Source organism: Primulina eburnea, chromosome 4, assembly GCF_022965805.1.
Source record: "Primulina eburnea isolate SZY01 chromosome 4, ASM2296580v1, whole genome shotgun sequence".
Taxonomy (NCBI): Eukaryota; Viridiplantae; Streptophyta; class Magnoliopsida; order Lamiales; family Gesneriaceae; genus Primulina; species Primulina eburnea.
In genome coordinates this window covers 11,592,679-11,612,402 of record NC_133104.1, presented here as the reverse complement: position 1 = coordinate 11,612,402, position 19,724 = coordinate 11,592,679, and the positions used below count along the sequence as shown (strand labels likewise).

At 35.6% G+C, this 19,724-nt stretch overlaps 1 protein-coding gene across 3 annotated transcripts; it reads left to right on the top strand.

Moving 5' to 3' along the window:
* The first annotated feature begins 653 nt into the window (after positions 1–653).
* LOC140830892 (protein SOSEKI 3-like) lies at positions 654–3,922 on the top strand. 3 transcript variants are annotated; one of them, XM_073194452.1, is made up of 7 exons: positions 654–894; positions 1,276–1,493; positions 1,587–1,656; positions 1,775–1,890; positions 2,167–3,016; positions 3,261–3,568; positions 3,661–3,922. In XM_073194452.1, exons 2-7 carry the CDS (start codon positions 1,304–1,306, stop codon positions 3,684–3,686), a joined length of 1,560 nt encoding a protein of 519 aa, XP_073050553.1. In that variant the 5' UTR covers positions 654–894; positions 1,276–1,303; the 3' UTR covers positions 3,687–3,922. The 3 variants fall into 3 exon arrangements, with proteins under 3 accessions (XP_073050553.1, XP_073050551.1, XP_073050552.1); XM_073194450.1 differs by having other exon boundaries at positions 1,265–1,493; XM_073194451.1 differs by having other exon boundaries at positions 654–1,493.
* Positions 3,923–19,724: the final 15,802 nt, after the last annotated feature.

Genomic DNA, 19,724 nt, shown 5'->3' with positions numbered 1-19,724 from the left:
TCAGGGTCCAGGAGATGAGAAGAGATCGTGATTAGAGTGGAGGCTCCGGACTTGGATTAGATATAGGGTCGAACACTTGATATTAGATGTTTAAACCTTGGTGAAATAGATGTTTGTGGTACAGGACTTGTACTTTTATTTTATACTGATATGTATATTAGTTTGATTTCACTACATTCCGCATTTTAAAAAAAAAAATTTAGACCCTGTGTTATAATTGATTGATTAGTCCCAATGACGATTATGATTTTGATTAGCGTCCGGGTCCCCACAGATATCTAGAATATGTATGCCGTATATATTATGTTTTATTCTCTGTGTCTCGGGAATCATACTCTTATATAATCTTAGCATTCTTCGATCTATCATAGAAGACTTAATTGAGTTGTTTCTATACATAAGATGGATCGCACCAATTTATTTAATACTTTGGAAACTAATAATTAATTAGATCATCTTATTGAGTTTTTTATTAGATAACTTGTCATTATATATTTAAATAAATTATGTGAATACACAAAATAATTCTAACGATAAAAAGAAAAACTTCTTATGGTTAATTAGTAGAAAATGTCCAATAAAAGACCCGTTTAATTGTATATTAGTTAAATTATTATTTAGAAATAATTTAAAAAGGGCAAATATGGTATTTACGAAAGGAGTGCTATTTCCCTCGATGAAATTTTCTGCCGTTCTATATATCCAAATCTTCCTTTCATCTTCTTCACGGTTTTCTCTTTTGATCTGTCGATTTCTTGAAGTGTCAATTCAATCCTCTCGAAGCTCTATCGTTTTCTGTCGTTAAAATCAACTGTTTGTGGGCTTTCGAACTAACTGATGAATTCAATGTGGAGTTTATACTTTCAGTTTTCTGTCTGTTTCCCTTCTTCTTGGGTAAGTGTATTTTACTCTTGAAGTTGGCACGAGTACGGCGTACATTTTCTGGGATTTTCGGGCACATTGTTGTCGATTTGGAGATGGTTTTTTTGGGCTTAATCGTTTGTTGGTTGTGTTTTTCGCATGCATATGCATTTTTCTCGTCTGGGTAAATGCGTTATTTATAGGTTTATCATGTTACGATCTCCAGTTCTCCAGGTTGTTTTTTGGAAAGATTTGGAAGCTTTACTGACCTCCAATAACTTAAGAAAGTTTAAATGTGTTCATTATCTTTCGACGAGTTTGGTAACTTTGAGCGCCGATCCTGTTTGAACTGGTATGTGAAAAGTGAGTTGGGTTTTCATTGATAGTGTTTGAAAAAGTTCAGGTTTTGAATAGATTTTGAGGGTCACAACTGGCGGAACGAATGAAGAAATACAGGCAAGAAAGCCCGGATAGAGCTAAAGTATGGACAGGAAAATCACCCAAAAATCAGCAGCGGCAGCAACATAATCGCACAGTGCCGGTAGTCTACTATCTGTGCAAGAATCGACAGCTTGAGCATCCTCATTTCATGGAAGTCTCTCTCTTGTCGCCTGATGGTCTTTACCTCAGAGGTAGCTGACATTTGAAAGAAACTTAACTGATGATTTTGTCTTCTTGATATGCTAGATTCAGTGGAATTTTGACATTTGTGTTTGTTTTCAAAGATGTTATCGAAAGGCTTAGTGTTTTGCGGGGCAGAGGCATGACATCCATGTATTCTTGGTCTTGCAAGAGGTGAAAATTTGGCATCCTTTTTTAATCAGATCATCTTAATTTTAATGAAGATTCTTCTGATTTCAATTTTCTGTATGTTCTTGCTGTATTTTTTTTTTTGGTTAATTTGTGGATGCAGGAGTTATAAGAACGGATTTGTATGGCATGATCTTTGTGAGAATGACTTGATCCTTCCAGCTCATGGGAATGAGTATATTCTCAAGGGTTCAGAGCTCTTTGAAGAATCGGTTTCGGGTAGTTTGAAATCATTTAATCAAGTATTTATGCTGAGTAGTAACTTCTAGTTCTTGCTGGATTTGGTTACGCTCCATCATTTCCAAGTTGCCAATAATTTTTTATCATTGCTTTGAAGTGTTAAAGAGAAAGTAAAAGTGACTGTCATTGATGGTTTAAAATTTAATAGCAAATACATGGACGAAAGTTTTAGAACTATTAGGCTTGCGTCATTTTAATACTCTGTAAAATCTTGTACAAAACCTAGTAATTGAAGATTAGTATGTTGATTTCTAGGTCGATTTAGTCCTGCTGGAAATGTTACACTGCAATGTGTGAAAGTGTTGCCAGATCCACAATCTTCCAAAAGTCAAGAGGAGTCTTCATCTTCATCTAGCTTGAATGGTAGATTTATAAAAAGTTCACCGGATGATGAACTCTCTACTCTTGTTCAGCGTCCTTGTTCGTTTTCCGTGTCTCCCGATTCCAACCACAGGAAAAGCTCTGCTTGGAACGGTTCTTTGAGCCTCACAGAGTACAAGGTCTATGAGAACAATGGTCTTGCAGATGCTTCCACACAAACAGAGGAAAATGTAAGCCGAGCTGTTGAAACTCAGAGCACTTGTACGAGAGGTATTTCAACTGATGATGAATTGTCAGAAAATCCAGTTCCTCGTGTAACAGAAACTTCAGAAATTTACCGAGTTTCAACTCCACTTTCTACATCAAGTGCATCTTCTTCAAGTGATCGGACGGATACTTTGGAATCTCTCATTAGAGCAGATGCTCAGAAGATCAACAGCTTTAGGATAATAGAAGAAGAGGATTTTCGAATCCTATCCAATGCAAAACTCAGGGTTTCAAATATGCTATTGCAACTAATCTCTTGTGGTTCGTTTTCGGTAAAAGACCATAGCTTTGGCCTTGTTCCAACCTACAAACCTAGATTCTCGCATTCCAAATTTCCATCCCCTATGTTCTCCACGTCATTTATGTTGGGAGAGCTTGATTTCCATGCTGAGAATCCAAGTCCAATAAGCATGAAACTGGAAGATAAAGAATGCTTCTCTGGGAGCTTGATAGGAAAAAATAAAATCAAAGAGGGAGTATCGAGGCCAAAACAGTCTTCTTCATTTAACTCTGACAGGTTAGTCTATTCTCTTCAACTTTGTTGACGTTAGAGGTTTCTTGTTTCTCAGTAGTTTATGAATTGTGTTGCTTAGGGGCGGGTCCAGCATAATCACCTCCCTTAAATTACAAAAGTTGAAAATTTTTGTTTGATCCAACCAAATTTGTATAGTTGTCTCGTCTCACCCCGTTCTCCCAAATTCTTGGATTTGACCCTGGCCTTGTCCTCTGTATAATGAAATACTTTGGTGATGTGGACGTAGCAAGCAACTTGATTGTATTCAAGAGAAGGTAGAATCAAGTTCCACTCATTCAAAGTGGATTCCATTATCAATTAAGTCCTCTCTAGGCAGTCAGCCAAGAAGTGAATCAATGAGATCCCCACTCTCTAATGGACGCAGAATCTCATCTGATGGAGAGCAAAGTTCACTAGCCATCGCACGAGACACGCCCACAACCAACATTGGAAGCGACAGATTTTCCAATCATTTCTCGGGGGAAACACAATCACAATCAACAAAACTAGATTCTCTCAGAAATGGGGAGGAAAATATGTTTAAAATCGAAGAAAGTTAAGTTTTCACCAGTCTCTCGTGTGATACCACTTCTCTTGTTCGTAGAATTGGTTGACAATTTATTTTTCCTTACACATTCTTTCAACAGGCTTGCTTCAGGAGCTCGGGTTATAATACAATTCAAAGCTTCAATGGACTATGAAGACAACTTTTGATACGGTGTTTGAGTAAAATCCATGGAGATTATGTGTTTATATCGTAAACAGTTCTATGGATTTTCACTATAAATTAAAATTAACTTTATTCACATGCTTACTGTGTATACCTTAATCACGGTTCAGTCACTGTGGATGGATCGATTGTTTTTTGTGGTTTCTTTTATCTAAAAATTTAAGTATTTTGTTTTCTTATTGCTAATACTAAATTCTACATATTTTACTCGTTTTTCTTGATTTTAACGAGGATACTAGATTGTGTGACATGGTAAGAACATTTTATGGGGTGAAAAAAAATTCCATGAGCCAACATCATTAATAATGTAGACCTTTTTTTTCCCATGATGAAATCACAGTAGATATCCATCCGTAGGTGTGCACTGGATAAACTCTCGAGCTGACCGTAGTAGCTTGTTAATCACATCAATCAGGTAAATCACATCAGACAAATTTTGTGTGACATATTCGTTCAAAAAAATGTTGGTAGGAATAGATCCCGTGACAAATTGTTGGAGATTGTTTTTAAAAGGCATAGTCAGTTCATGGTTTGGCAGCCGGGATTTAATGGTTACAATTTATCCATGTTGAACGGGAACCATTCTACATAAAGAGTTATTAAGATTCCAGACTGGCATGGATTGTGAAATTATGTGGAAACATCTTATTTTTGTTAGAATAGGTGTCCAACAAGCCAACTTGTGGCTTGAACTTTATTGACTCCAATGTAATAACAATCTTTATTTTAATAATATTTTACGGTTTTATCCAATTATGACATTTATTTATCTGTTTACCCATACAGGCTGCATAAAGATAAAATTCTTCAATATATAATAGGCACAATGAGATTTGTCTCGCAACGTAAGATCATGAAACTCATTAAAAATGTACTATATATTTTAAACAAGTTCCTAGTTGAATCAACCGCCTAAAATAAGGATAAAGTTCGCTTGGGCTAGATATTAGCATCTGTGATGTAACGTCATTATGCTTCATTGATAAGGGTATGAATATGTTCATTCATACAAATAGATGATCATTTGATGATTCTGTTAGGATAAGTTAACTCGAATAAAGTGTTTAGAAGTGAGTTGAATAAACATTTTAGATTTTTGAGTTCCTTTATAAATGTTAGTCAGTTTTTTGAGAAACTTATCTAAATCTTGTATGTCAATATCGATCAGTTAACTAAAATAGTGCGGAAATAAACTAAAGGATAGATTTGAATATTTTGGCTAGGGTACTACGAAAACTGAATGGCAAAGAGAAATGAACACACAGATTTTTATGGATGTTTAAAGATTTAAATGCTCGTACGTCATTCCTTCTTTCTCAAGGATATATATTTACTAAATACTTTGATTAATTACAACAAAATGTAATAATCAACTTTAGTTTGGAGTAAATACTGCCAAACTGAAACTCATAGCTTTTCTTACAAAATTTATCGGTTGATAACTGAATAGCTCAAACGGGAAGCCTGAATGCTATAAATAAATCAGTGAAGTGCGAGCTTGAGATTGTGATTTGCAAACTGGATGTAAGCTTGAAAATGAAGTACAACTGACTTGATAACTGATTGTTCTTTGAGTAATTGTGTAACTGATATTCGCGTAAAACCATCTCTTGTTTTCTATTTTTTCACAACTGAACTCCTCAGCTATTTATAGTCTTCGATTCCAACGGTCACATTGAATGCATTAATTAATGGTGTCTGTTGAGTCGTCTTTTTGTCCATGTAGACATCCTTCTGACAGTAGTACGATGTATCGGACTGTTATGTGCTGATTGTTCTGCTCAGGTACGAAAGGTCAGTTTCTCTACTTAGATTCAAACTGCAACTGATGACGTGACCAAATAACCAAGAGTCAACTTGGTAATCAGTTCGAACGTTCTGTTGGCTCCAGTTTGTGTATTTCAGTTATGCTTATATTATTTTTGTGAATAACTCATTCAGTTCTGATCTTTAGTTTTGATATCAAACAGTTTGTCAATCTCTAAATCATCAGTTTTGCGACTTATTAATATTTTTGAGAACTTTAGTGTTCTAAGATCAGTTCTGCTTAGTCTAATTCAGTTATAAAATCAGTTTTGTGCTATCAGTTTGGTCTCTGTTCAGTTCGGGTCTTCAGTTCGGTTACTGATTGGTTTGTCAATTTCCGAAACTTATTATTACTCGACAATTTCTCCCTTTTAGGTGTTTGACAAAACTTAGAATGCTGAACTTATTTATTTGAATTAGTTGAAACTTAGATTTTTTTGAATTGATGTGTAGATAAAAAAAAGTCTTATGAAATGTAGAGATTCGTACATAAATAAAAATGAAATTCTTCATAAATTTTGAAAGAAGTAAGTACAGATTTGTACAAACATTTCAAAATAAAAAGAAATAATACAATATTAAGCTTCCTCGGGCTGATAACTAATATCGAACTCTGTTTACTTTTTAGCTTTCTTGTCAGCTCGTCCTTTATCAGTTTTACTGTCTAGTTCACTGTGCTTATTGCTGGCAGTCTCAGTTTTCTTCTGCTCTTCCTCCTTTTTGTCAACACCCCGCCATTTAGGAAAATAGGAGGAATTTCGAACTGACTCGTGCAGATACTTCAGCCATGTGCACAAGATCAATCTTTTGGCTGAGTAGTTCTTGGGAGGTGACCAATTTTGGTGTCGTGACTGCTTCTCTTTTCATCTTCTCAACTGTTGTGAACAGGGCAGACACTTCCTTGGTTAGTTTCTTCAACTCTTTCATGGTGTGATCATTTAGAGTATTAAGACTTAAAGAATGGAGCAGTTAAGTTGGCATGACATGAGAGATTGTTAACCCAAGATCTATCAAACTGGACATGATATTCTCGAGCATAACAGTTGCTGAAATGTCTACTACTCATTTTTATTTAAAATATACTATTTTTTTTCTTCCATTTAAATACCTTTTGGCCGAAATGCATACATATATAAATATATTTACCTTGCACTATATAAAATAAACCAACCAATCCATTATTTAAAAATCCAAAAGAATGTAGTGCAAAACATAAAATCATAAATCATCAAACAAAACCTAAAACTAGCATTTTACAAAAAGAAGCATGAACTCTTAAATATTCTTGAAAACCACTCATAAGCGTAAAATTCATAAAATCTTTAAAATCGTACTAATGCGGAAAACTAGCAAAGGTCCTCGGGTTATGTGTACCATCAATCCAGCTAGTTCAACCATCAAGTCCTCTTACATCATCAAAATCATGCTCACCTGCATCATTCACACCTAGTGAGTCTATTGACTCATCAAAACTTAACCGTTATAACAAGTAATATATATACATCCACAAGCAACAATGAAAAATACTTTTAATAAAATAGCTTTTCATGAACATGCATAACTTTAAATCTTTTTCCTTTCATCATAACCTTTTCCTTTCATTATTTACATATATGTTTCCTTTTTATTGAATTCAGATCATTATTGTGACTTTCATATCAGCTGTAGATCGATGGATCTATCTACGTATAACCATGGTACCAGGCAGCGGGGAAATCAACGACACTCTCACCCGTCAATTGAGCCTTGGTCTTACATGTTATGATATCCTTTCTTATTCATTTTCATATTAATCACAATCAAGTCACCTTCTTCAACCTTTCAATATATCCATCACTTACAAAAATTCATGCATCAATATCATTTTTTAAAAAAACCAATCATTCCATACGTTTTTTAGCATATGTTGTTTTCCTTCATAAAATTTCATAAAGAACATTTTAACATTCATTACAGCATTCAGGGCACTGCCCGGACGTCTAATATTTTTCATGTGTAAAATGACCGTTTTGCACCTGAAACCCTAATTTTCCCAATTTATCCTTAGAACTTAAAATGATGACTCAAATCCATCCCAACTTAACATAATATTTTTCTTAGACGTAAACTTAAGCTCCTTGACTAATTTCCCAATTTGTTTTAAAACATAACCTATGTCCTGGTTTTAAACCGAATCGACTCGAAACTTAACCAAATTTCACCAAACTTGAACCATAACTTAATGAAACCTAGTCATACCCTATGCAACCCAAATCAAGCTGTTTAGAACCATCGAAAGATCCTAGGAAGCTTCTCAATTTTCTGCCCATGTTTGAACCAAACCCTAATCTTACCAACCCAAGGGCCCCTTCGTTCCCAGCCCTTAACTGACCCAACCAGACCCTAGCTGGCCCTGTTGGGACCCTAACCGAACCCCTTATACTCTTTCTAGACAAGCCCTATATCCCATGCAAGCTTAACCTTAAACCCTCACCTCTACAAGCCATCGTGAGACTCAAGCTCACGTTCCAGCCCTAGCCCTTGTACCAGCTGCCCCTTGCACTACAAGAAAAATGCAATACGACAACGGTTAAAGGCGTAGCCCTTTTAAAACTGTTAATAAATGGTTCGCTCAAAGACAACGGTTTTTTCCGTTGTCGTAGCTACAATTTGCAACGGTGTTCACAACCGTCGCCAATGATATTTGCGACGGACTTCATACAAAAACCCGTCGCTAATGGCGACGGTGTATTAACCGTCACTAAACGTAGCGACGGTTTATTAATAACTGTCGCTACATATAGCGACGGTGTATCATTAACTGTCGTTAAATATAGCGACGACATTCATGTAAAATACCGTCGCTAAGTAGCGACGGTTTATACATAAATTTCGTCGCTACTATTTTAGGTAAAATAAAAAAATTTAATAATTTAATAAATCCGTGTTGTTTAATTGATACAATCGTGTAAGAGATTAAAAAAATTTAAGTGTCGTGAAGTGATAAAATCGTGTAAGAGATAAAATTTTAATTGTTTTGAAGTGGTAAAATCGTGTAAGAGATAAAAACTTTAAGTGTTGTGAAGTGGTAAAATCGTGTAAGGGTTAAAAATTTTAAGTCTTGTGAAGTTGTAAAATCGTGTAAGTGAGAAAAATCTTAAGTGTTGTGAAGTGAAGTGGAAGAAAATGGAGCGAATTTGCAGGTATTTATAGAGAGTGGTGGAAGAAAATGGAGGGAAAATCAGGCGGGATTGAATTTTTGAAATTAGCGACGGTGTTTCTAAAACTGTCGCTTATATTAGCGACGGTTATTGCTAATTCGTCGCTAATTTCAAATTAGCGACGGGTGTACTTGATTCTGTTGCTAACTTAGCGACGGTTGAAATAAACCGTCGTGAATTTGAAATTAGCGACGACTTATCTATAACCGTCGTTAATATTAGCGACGGTTTTAAGGACCTCGTCGCTAAATATCGTTGTGTTCTATTCTTAACTCACGCTAATCAACAGCGTTTTTCTAAAACCGTTGTCGATTGTCCAAAAAACTAGCTAATAGACAACGTGTTATGAAACCGTTGTCATAAACGTTCAAAGACAAAGGTTTTATAGAACCGTTGTCATTGACCCCAAAAGACAATGGATTTATAAAACCGTTGTCGATTGCCCAAAAAAACACGCTAATAGGCAACGGTTCATGAAACCGTTGTCATAAACGTTCAAAGACAACGGTTTCACAGAACCGTTGTCATTGACCCTAATAACCGTTGTCTTTGACCCCCAAAAGACAACGGTTGTATAAAAACCATTGTTGTTTGCTTAAAAATGATCTACGACAACGGTTTTAACTAAAACTGTTGTTAAAAGTTCTTTAACAACGGTTTTAGCTAAAACCGTTGTCGTATGTGTGTTGTTGATTCTGAAATTTCTTGTAGTGTTGATCCATCTAGGGTCATGACTCAACCCTTTTAGGGCTCATGAACATGTCCATACAGCCTCATGCTGCCTGAACCTCCCTAGACACCAAAATCGAAACCCTAGTTTCCCTCAAAACACCAAATCGTGCGGCCCCTTCGTTATGAACCATAACATGCCTACCTCTTGCATCTTAAGACCCTTAAACCTACTGAATTTCATCCCTTTTAATGGTCCTATCATGGAAGTCCCTTTGTGCATCAAAAACATGAAAACTCAAGTTTTATCATGTATATGCCATAAAAACAAAAATAAAAGGAAGGGTATCATATTTTTCATGCAATCATGTATAAATACACATAATATAGTATGAACGATGAGCAAAGGAAGATTAAGATGTGTCTTTGCATGTTTCACGCATGAAAAACAATCTTTGAAACAAGGGACATTGGCTAAGAGACGTGGAGGAAGCTTGCTGCATTTTCCCTTAAAAGTTCGCGTGAAAAGGCTTCTCAAAGAGGTGTGGTGTGTGGTGTGAGGGGTGGGGAGATTCTTAGTGAAGTGGGTATTAAATAATAAGGTGGAAAGCTTGGCTCAAACACCTTGGTATAATAGGCCCATTAGATAGTAGATAAAATAGAAAATATTATCCGAGTTACCAAAAAGTCCTTACATTTGTCAAAAATCGATTACCGGTTTAATACGACTCGGTTTGTAAAAACAGTTCAAAAAGCACCATTTTCGAAATTCTCATTTAAAATATATCATATATTAAATAATTAAAAATAATCATTTAATAAAAATATTTTCCTTTATGATCCCCGAACTTCATTCTTCGATCGCGTCTCGAATAACCTTTAAAAACACAGTTTTATGCATTCTACTTTGCTAACAGATTTCAAGGGCCTTGAATTTGTCAACTTTCAACGGGGTGTATGTTGAAAAATGTCCAAGTAAATCTACCGGATGTGCTCGGGTTGGCTGAGCTATATTTTTCTGGTCAACATTCCGCTGAGCTAGGGATGGTCACTTGGGTTCCACAACCCAAGCTGTGTATCTATGCTTCTTTCATGTTGATATATTTTTTTCGAATTTTGCTAATATGCCCTAAAAACTAGTGGGTGTATTCTTTACCATCGATTTAAAAAGGCCTCCAGACCTCAGACCTTGAATAAAAGTGATTATTAATAGATCTATGGTCACAGAAGGGACTTCTGCCACTCTTGTATTGAACATGTGAATATAAGCTTGCAAGATTTCTTGTTATTGCTGCCTCATACTGAACATAATTAAAGTGGTTAACGATTGTTTCTTGCTACTGGAAAATCAATACAGAAAGATCCTACTGAAGTCTTGGAATGATCAGATACTTCCTTGTTCAATTAATTTAAACCATTGTTGTGTTATTCCTGCCAGGGTATTGAGAAAGACCCGATTCTTCAACGGGTCAAAGTATTGATGTAAAAGAGAGGCATTCTCGAATCAATAAAGGTGCTCCTCTAAATCTCACTTTCCATTATATTACCTAATATTGGGAAATCTGAAGTGATGAGGATCTCGGCTACTACTAGAAATTCTGTTGAGGAAGGTACAGCTCTGGGCGACGTAGGAGGTGTTCCCGAATCTCACACAGACGCTCCATCTCCTCTCTTCGTCTTTTCATCTTTTCAGTGAACACATTCTAATTCGGTGGATGTGGCGTGGGCACATTATTTTCATCCTTTGAGCCAAACACATATTCCACCGTATTTGTGATCAACTGAGTAAGTTGTGCAATATTGATGCCTGAGGAGGTTGTGGAAGGGGCTGATTTTTTTTTTCTAATCATTATTTTCATTGTTCTCGTTCTCTTGGTTTACTTCATGGCCTCTTCCACGTCCTGCATATCTTCCCCTTCCTCTAACCATCTTATCTCTGTACATTCAATTTCCCATAAGTGGCGCCAATTGATGATACCAAAAAATGTACATTTGGTTCGATCTGATGAGCTCAATACTTTTCGATGATATGAAATGGACAAAACCGAACATTATAATCTGCATGGACGAACAAAATTTAGAGGGCGGTAGAGGTTTTTCCGGGGTAGCTCAATATTGGGACAAAACTTAATTGCACAATAAACGTAGTTCTAGTGTAATTCCTTAAGTAAATATAAAAATTTGTTGATTTAATAATGTGATATTACTAAATAAATAACGATGTTTAAAGAATGAAAAATTACATATCTTGGTTATTTGAAGTCCAAATAATTTGAAATTTGGAAATGACATAGAAACTAAAAAATATAAAATTTTGTGTCTTGAGTTTTGGTAAATTTGATCGTTTGACTGGTCCAAACAGATATATCGTTGTTGGAAATGTTAAATATTATATATTAATATAATATAATATCTAAAAAATAAAAGTAAGTCCATCGTACAAAAGATTTTAAATCATAGAGCAGAGAGAACATGAGAGAGAAATAGACTTTCGATTTTACTTTTCGATCTTGCAAGTTATCGGTTTATCAAATTGACGAACCGACTCACTTTTGTGTTCATTGAAACAAGTTCTTCGATTTGAGGTATAAATATTATATTTTTGGTGACATTTTAAATTCATCAATTTTTTAATAAATCCGATAAATTTTTAAATCATACAAAAATTGAATATCGTTGGACAATGTATGATTTTAACGAATTATATAATATTATAATAGTGTTATTTTGAATTATTTTCAATTTATTATAATTAGGGATTCTAATATTTGAATTGAAATCGGTTTTAGTTGTTTATCAATTGTTATTAATCTGATTATATATTCGGAGTCAACGAATTATAAGGTACGTGTTGATATGAAATTTTAGTAGTTTAGATGATGTTTTAATATAGTTTATTAATTGAAGTTAATTGATTAGGGTGTATTTGATGATAGTATAGTGAATTAAATATATCTAAATATTAATGGTTGAATTATGATATTTATAATCGAGTTTTAAAAGTTTTGGAATTAATTGTTGTTGAGCTATTTGTAATGTCCAAAAAACCGACTTACGTTAACCACATGCATGCAAAATTACTTGAATTTCTTAATTGTTTTATTTAATCAATTTTAAATGACGTTTACTTGATGCTTATTGCATGATGATTGCATGATTGAATGATAATATTGAATGATTGCATGAGAATTGTAGATTTCATCCGAATATTCGATAATAGGCTAGGAAAAGGAAAACAAGGACAACGAAGATAAAATAAATAATTTTTTCAATAAATATTTTCAAGGCTTCTTAATATGTTTACAAATGATTAACATCTTCTAAAAATGATAGAGTTCGAATTATTTTATGAGACGAGCTTGATTTTACCCGGAAAGCCGGTTTCGGGCAAACGAGGGACTTTTAAAATATCGAATGTATTATTTTTGAAAACTAAAATATGTAAACTTTTATTATTTAATCAAATAAGTGTTATTGGATCCAATTTAACCAAATTGAGTAGGCCCAATTGCTCATATACTTACAAGCCCAAACATAAGCCCATTATAATGCAAATTAAATTTATAAATAAGGCACCTAGGTCTTTTGACACTCCAAAATCAGCAGAAATCTTCACACACCCCACACACATATTTTCAAAATATTGGAGAAGAGAAAAGCTAGGGTTCTTCGTCACCTGGTCGTCCATCTTCGCACCCTCGTCAACGATGGAATATTCGAGTGTTTTAAACGCAAAGACACGTTACTAAACTCTTTTGAAACAACATTCAAATCATGATATGCATGTTTTAATTGTTTATGCATGAAAAATATAGGTGTTTGATAATTTTTACGGTAGAACAAATATTTCAAAAGTTTTGACGATTTTACGCTTGCTTCCTTAACGTTATGATTTCTAAGGGTTAAGCTGCCAACATAGGATGAATTGTGGTTAGAAAATGAACAAACCTAAGGGGAAACGAGGCTGGAATCACGCTTAATCAAGGGATGATGGACCGAGGGTTTTCTAGGAAGCAACTCACATGCATAGCTTCAAAGGGGTGAGGCTCGGTGTGGTCGCTTGGGGCTCGGCCAGGGCTGGTTGGGCTTGGCTTGGGTCATTTTCTAGGGCTAGGAAGGGTCCTAGGGTGGCTAGGGCTTGAGGGGAGTGGCTGGAGAAGAGTCCTAGTGAAGTAGGACACTCCCATGCACGCATGTGCAAGCTGTAGCACGGAAAGGCTCGCATCTGGCTTGGGGGAGAGCCAGGCTAGTCCAATAGGGTCCAAGGAAGGTGGTGAGGGGTTGGATTCTAGGCTGGGACGGTGGTGGCTCGCGGTGGCGCATGGCGAGCTCACCGCACCGTGAAAAAAAAGGTGTGTGCGCGAATCTTGTTTGCTGATGCAGGATTCGTAGCGTTGGTTCAGGGGCTCAGACTAGGTTCGATTGGGTCTGAGCATGGTCCAGGGTCGGTGAGGGTCAGGTTTGGTCGGTGGTTGATGAGCTAGGAGAGTCCTAGTAGGACTAGGATTCTAGCAAGGTTAGGAAGGGGGGCTCTGGGTTCATGGCTGGTGCAGGGGTCTTTGGTGAGGGCTGGGGGGCTTGGTGCTGGTCCATTGAGGTTCAGTAGGTTCCCTAGGTGGGTTGGCTAGAGTTTGGCTCGAGCTAGCTGGGGCGTGGCTCGACAAAATCAGGAGTTGGCTCGGTAGGTTCATGCAAGGGTCAAATTTCGAGTTTAAGGGTATAAGTTTCGAACCATGGATCATGGGGGTGGTCCATGGCTTACAAGGGTAGTTTAGGTAATAAAAAATCCATGTTTAAATTTTGGGATCAAAATATTAAAGTTTGAATTTATACGGGAATTAAATGCTTCACAAACTAATGATTAAAAAATTAAGTCGAAAGCCTCGAATTTAATCTAAGTAAGATTATTAAAAATTAAATTTAAGCTTAAATAATTATTTGGGATGATATATAGGGAAAAGTCAAAATCGAGAATTTTAGAGTCCAAGGGCAAAACGTTCATTTTATAACTGGGTAGTACGAAATGAGTTGATAACGTCCCAAAGGTTCATAACGCATGTTAAATGATATTTTATGATATTTAAAATGAAAATACGAGATTTAATTATTTATGGTAAAGCTGTGACATTTTTACTGTAAGATGCTATTTTTGAAAAGTCATGATATTTTACTATTTTCTTTACTGCGAAAAATGTTATTTTTCAAATGTGGAAAGTGTACGATATTTTGTGTTTTAAAAAGGAAAAAAAAAATATGTTTTGAGGAATGTGAATTGACTGTGACAAAGAGGATACGTGGGGGATTCGTTTTAGTAAGGAAAGTTGAATTTACAATTTCTTTATGGGGATGTCGCAAGGGAAAAGGCCCCAGAGGGAGCCCGTTACCGGACAAGTCCCCAAAAGGAGCTCGACGATCTATTTCCATGGCGGTGCCTAGTGCCTGTCCTCATGCGTATGTGGAGCTAAGACATTAGTCGACCAGAGGATAAAAGGCTGGTCACTTTCAAGGATCAAACTTCACCCAAAATGATAAATAATTGAAAGCTTTACGATTTAATGATATAAGATTTATTTATGCTGAAGTTTATTTTAAATGGTTTAATTATGTTAAAAAATTATTTTAAATAAAAATTTGATTTTAATGCATGTGCATGTATATGTATTACTTGTTAATCATGTTTAGAACGTGCTAAGTCATTAGACTCACCATGTTTGAATGTTGCAGGTGATGATTTTGTTGTTGGAGGCGCTGACGCTTGAGTGGATCGATTCGAGCAGTACACTCCTGAGGGACAGTTACTTCCGCATTAGCTTGATAGTTAAAAGATTCAAAATTTTTGTTAAGGATTTTAGTAGGCATTTTATGCTTTATTTTGAAGTTTACTATGTCTAGGTTAACAGTAGAAGTTGGATTTTGTTAATTGATGATTTAGGGATTTTATGCACTTAAGATTTAAAATGTGAAGTTATTTTGATTTACAAAAATGTTAATTTAGTTTAAATGGTATTTTTCGACCTCATGCTTATGGAAAAAAAATGTAGTAGAATTTTAAAGTTAAAAGCGAGGGATATTTCAATTTGATATTATACATTGAGGTTGTTATGATTGTGTTGATACGGTAACAATGATCTGATAGTAAATTATTTAGATACATCACAAACCTCGGGATCCAAGAAACAATCAGATTTTATATTTACTCGATTACCATGCGTGTTGATGTACGAGCATATGTTGTTTTTTAGTATTGATTAATACTCTTATGTTGAACGATGGTTAGTTACTGGGAATGAGTGATTTGATATTATATTTGTTGTTCGTTATTGTTGATGTTGTTAGTTGTCGTTTATGGGAGATGTCTTGACGATATTATTGTCGACAGAGTATGGATGCGACATAATGTTGATAATGTTAACGCAGTAGTAAGGGAGCAACATATTGACAATATTTTTGTTGCTAGAGTTGGGGTGCGAAGGTTAGTGAAGTATTGAAGATATTGTTGTCAACTGAATAGGGGTGTGACATATTGTTTATGTTGTTGTCGCAGTAATAGGGGAGCGACGTATTGAAGATATTGTTGTCTTCGGAGCATGAATGCGAAGTATCATTTATGTTGTTTTTTTAATAGTATGAGAGTGATGTTGATGATATTGTTGATGTTCTGATTGTCTAGAAACAACGACATGATTTGTTCTGTTGTAATTTCAGTTATATCTTATATTGTTGTTACCATAATTGTTATGTAATACAATCGTGTGTGTTGTGTATGCTTATCCTTCTGGGATGTTTCTGTTAAACATGTTACATGACTAGTGCTAATCCAGGATAGAGGTGAAGTACTAGGTGTGTCTAGTCAAAGAAGTATTGTAATTGATAATGAATAGAAACATTATATCTTATAATATTATTTGAGTTGTGGTTGTGTAATTATCATAATGTCTCTGATACACTGCTGTAAATAGTATGTTGTATGCACTATTTTTTCATCTATGCATTATATTATTACGTCGTCGAAAAGAAATTTTTAAAACATCAGATATTGTATGATTATGTGGCAAGTTTTAGGGCGCAACATGTGGTGGTACAAGATCATATGTTAGAAGTCTGAGATGGTTAAGAATTTGGTTTGTGATGAGGGAGTTGGATGACGATATTATCTGTGTGTGTCTGTGCATTTCACTTGTTTTTTTATGATTTCTTGGTATGAGTTTTTGTTCTTTAGCAATGTGTGCTTTTGCGCGAAAGATGTGATGATGATTACTAGATGTTATTATTAAATGTCATGATTAATAATTTGATTTCCGGTGATGGCAGCTAGGGAACAGGTACATCCGGTGCATTTGGACAGATGAATCCATTGCCACCTCCTCCTATGGGACATGCACCTGCAGATCGGTTTTTATTGCCTGATGAGTTGACTTTGGCACAATTTAATAGTTATCTTCCATCGAGATTTGATAGCTCTGAAACTGGGGAGCGAGAAGAGCAGTGGATTGAGATTATAGAGTAGATATTTGTGACTACTCTGTGTGCTAGGTCTGCTTGGTTAGGATTGGCTACATTCCAGCTTTCGAGGAATGTACTATTGTGGTGGCAGACAACTGAGGCTGGATTGAGAGCCCATGGTCGTACTGTCGATTGGAATGTGTTTCATTCTCGTTTTTTTGATAAGTATTTTTCTGTAGCATCCAGACAAAAGAAAGTAAGAGAATTTGAGGAGTTGAGATAGTGTATACGTCTGTAGCTGATTATGTGTCTTGAAATTCTGCATTATTGAAATATTTGTCACATGTTGCTATTAATGTTCATACTAAGATGAGACATTTCTTGAGAGAGTTGAAGTTAGAGTTGTTTGATTGTGTGCAATCAAACAACCCGGTATCATTTGAGGATGCAATGACGAGGATAAGATGGCTGAGTTAGTGATGAATATGTATGGGGCTCAGGAATGATTATCAGAACCAACTAGGGAGTCATTGAGACCACATGGACAATCCTTTAAAGTTCAGAAGGTTTCATTTTCTTCTTCATCTTGATCTGGGAAGTGTCGATTTGATACACGACGTGTTGATAGTCTTAGAGGTAGTTCTTGAAAGGGGATCGGTTACGGTGACCGGAAGCGCAACGGAAGTTTAAAAAAATCAAATTTTTCATAGAAAATTTCGGCCACCCCTCATTTCATGTAGCAAATACAAAAACACAACTATGTCATACATAGGATGTCAAGAAATGTACCTATCAACCTCTTGAGGTTGATGATGGCTCCAACCAAGGTGTAAACACCTTAGCTCTTCAATGGTAGACAATCTACAAGCTTCCTTTGAGCACTCCTTGCTCAACTATTAAGCCCACCACCAACTAGGTAGATCCCCTCAAATTTTGCACTAGAAAAATAGGAGGATTTTTCAAAGAGAAGTATTTTTCATTCCTCAACACTTGAAGAAGAAAAGAGAAGAAAAAACTTGGAGAGGAGAAGCATGAAGTTTCGGCCATAGCATGGATAGATTGGGGGAAGGGAGACTTGTCTCGGTCTTGCAAAAATTAGAGACAAAAATAGCATGCCAAGCCTTGATATTTGAAAAAGTTGTCTCCAACCGTTCACCTCCCATGCATGCATATTATATGGTTTTTATCAAAATAAAAACCATGGACTAAATTTAATTATCTCAAATATATTTGAGACTAATTAAACATTACTTAAATTTACCCAAGTCCCACTAGTTAAATAATTAATTTAAATTGAGCTCTACAAGACTCAATATAATTTAATTAATTCAACACTTGAATTAATTTAATTATTTGGACTCTACTAGGTCCACTAGTGTTTAATTAATTCAACACTTGAATTAATTTAATTTAGTCCATAATAATGTTTATGAAAATCACAATTTTCAAATACATTATTCACTTGGCCAACTTTTAATTTAGGAACACTTCCATAAATTAAAATTTACATTTCTCTCATAGAAGTCATACTTCTATTTTTCTTTACGCTTATAAACTCATTTATAAGCCGTTCAACACATTGAACTAATTTTCTCCTTTATAGAAGTCATACTTCTAATTTTCCTTACGCTTATAAACTCCTTTATAAGCCGTTCCACACATTGAACTATTTTTACTTCTCAACGGGATCTAGAAAGCTAGTACTTGTGTGGCCCTTAATGGTTCATTGATACAACTAGCTGTGGGTTCACATCTCCATGTGATTCGGACTAAACATGTCCTTATATGAGCATACCACAATTGCTCCATTCTTACTTATCAACTCCTTGATAACAAGAATGTCAGAACTCAAGTCTGATAGTACCCAACCAATCATGTTAAACGCCTAGCAACATCGCTTACATGATTCCCTAGGTATCAAATGATAGTGCCTGCAAGAACCATTCAATTATGGTTAGCGTACAGTACGGTCCCTTCAACTCATATATCCCGACCGATTCGACAACCATTGGTTTATCGAGAGTTGTCAATGAATCGATACTATGTGTCATGTCGTAGTTGCATCAATGGTGTAATCTATGAAACCCTTTCATAATTACTACCATACTCTGGCCAGAGATTTCAACCTACATACACATGATAACACATAGGATATCCATACCCGAAGGTAAGCGGTGAATCCCCGACTACAATGCATCGACTCCTATGTGTTTCGAAAGAACACCCAACCTTGTCACCTGATGACCCTATAAGAGTCGGTAAACAAGTCAAAGTGAAATGCTAGCACATAGAGTCTCAATGTTGTCCCGGGTCATAAGGACTAATGGTGTATAACCATAAACTAGGATGTTTCCACTCGATAAGTGAGAACCACTTGGAAAGTTCTTTTATGGAGGGTTGTTCAGTGCACTCAACAAGGAGCACCTATCTGCATGTTCGGACATCACAATGTCCCCTACCAATGAAACATGGTACTCACATCGCAGATACTAGTCTCGAACTCGAGCGGCCTATATCCTTCTTAGTGGCGGCTGAATCGACTAGGAACCGTTTAGAAAATACAGTATTACAAATATGAGTTTCATGATACTCATCACATGAGCATCTCATATTCATCTAATAGCTATTATCGTACAATAGTTCACAAGTGACAATGAATCATGTCAACTAGTGCTATAATCCAGCACCAAATTTCCTGGATATCCTCCAGTGTTTAGATAGTTCGTTCCGGCTATCTTTCAATCTGTAAATCATAGATCAAAATTCATGATATACATTCTACCAAAAGTACAAAATCAAACGAAAATCACAGTCTGACATAATTAACTTTGGCATTCAATACAATCTAACCTCCGTTTCTGAC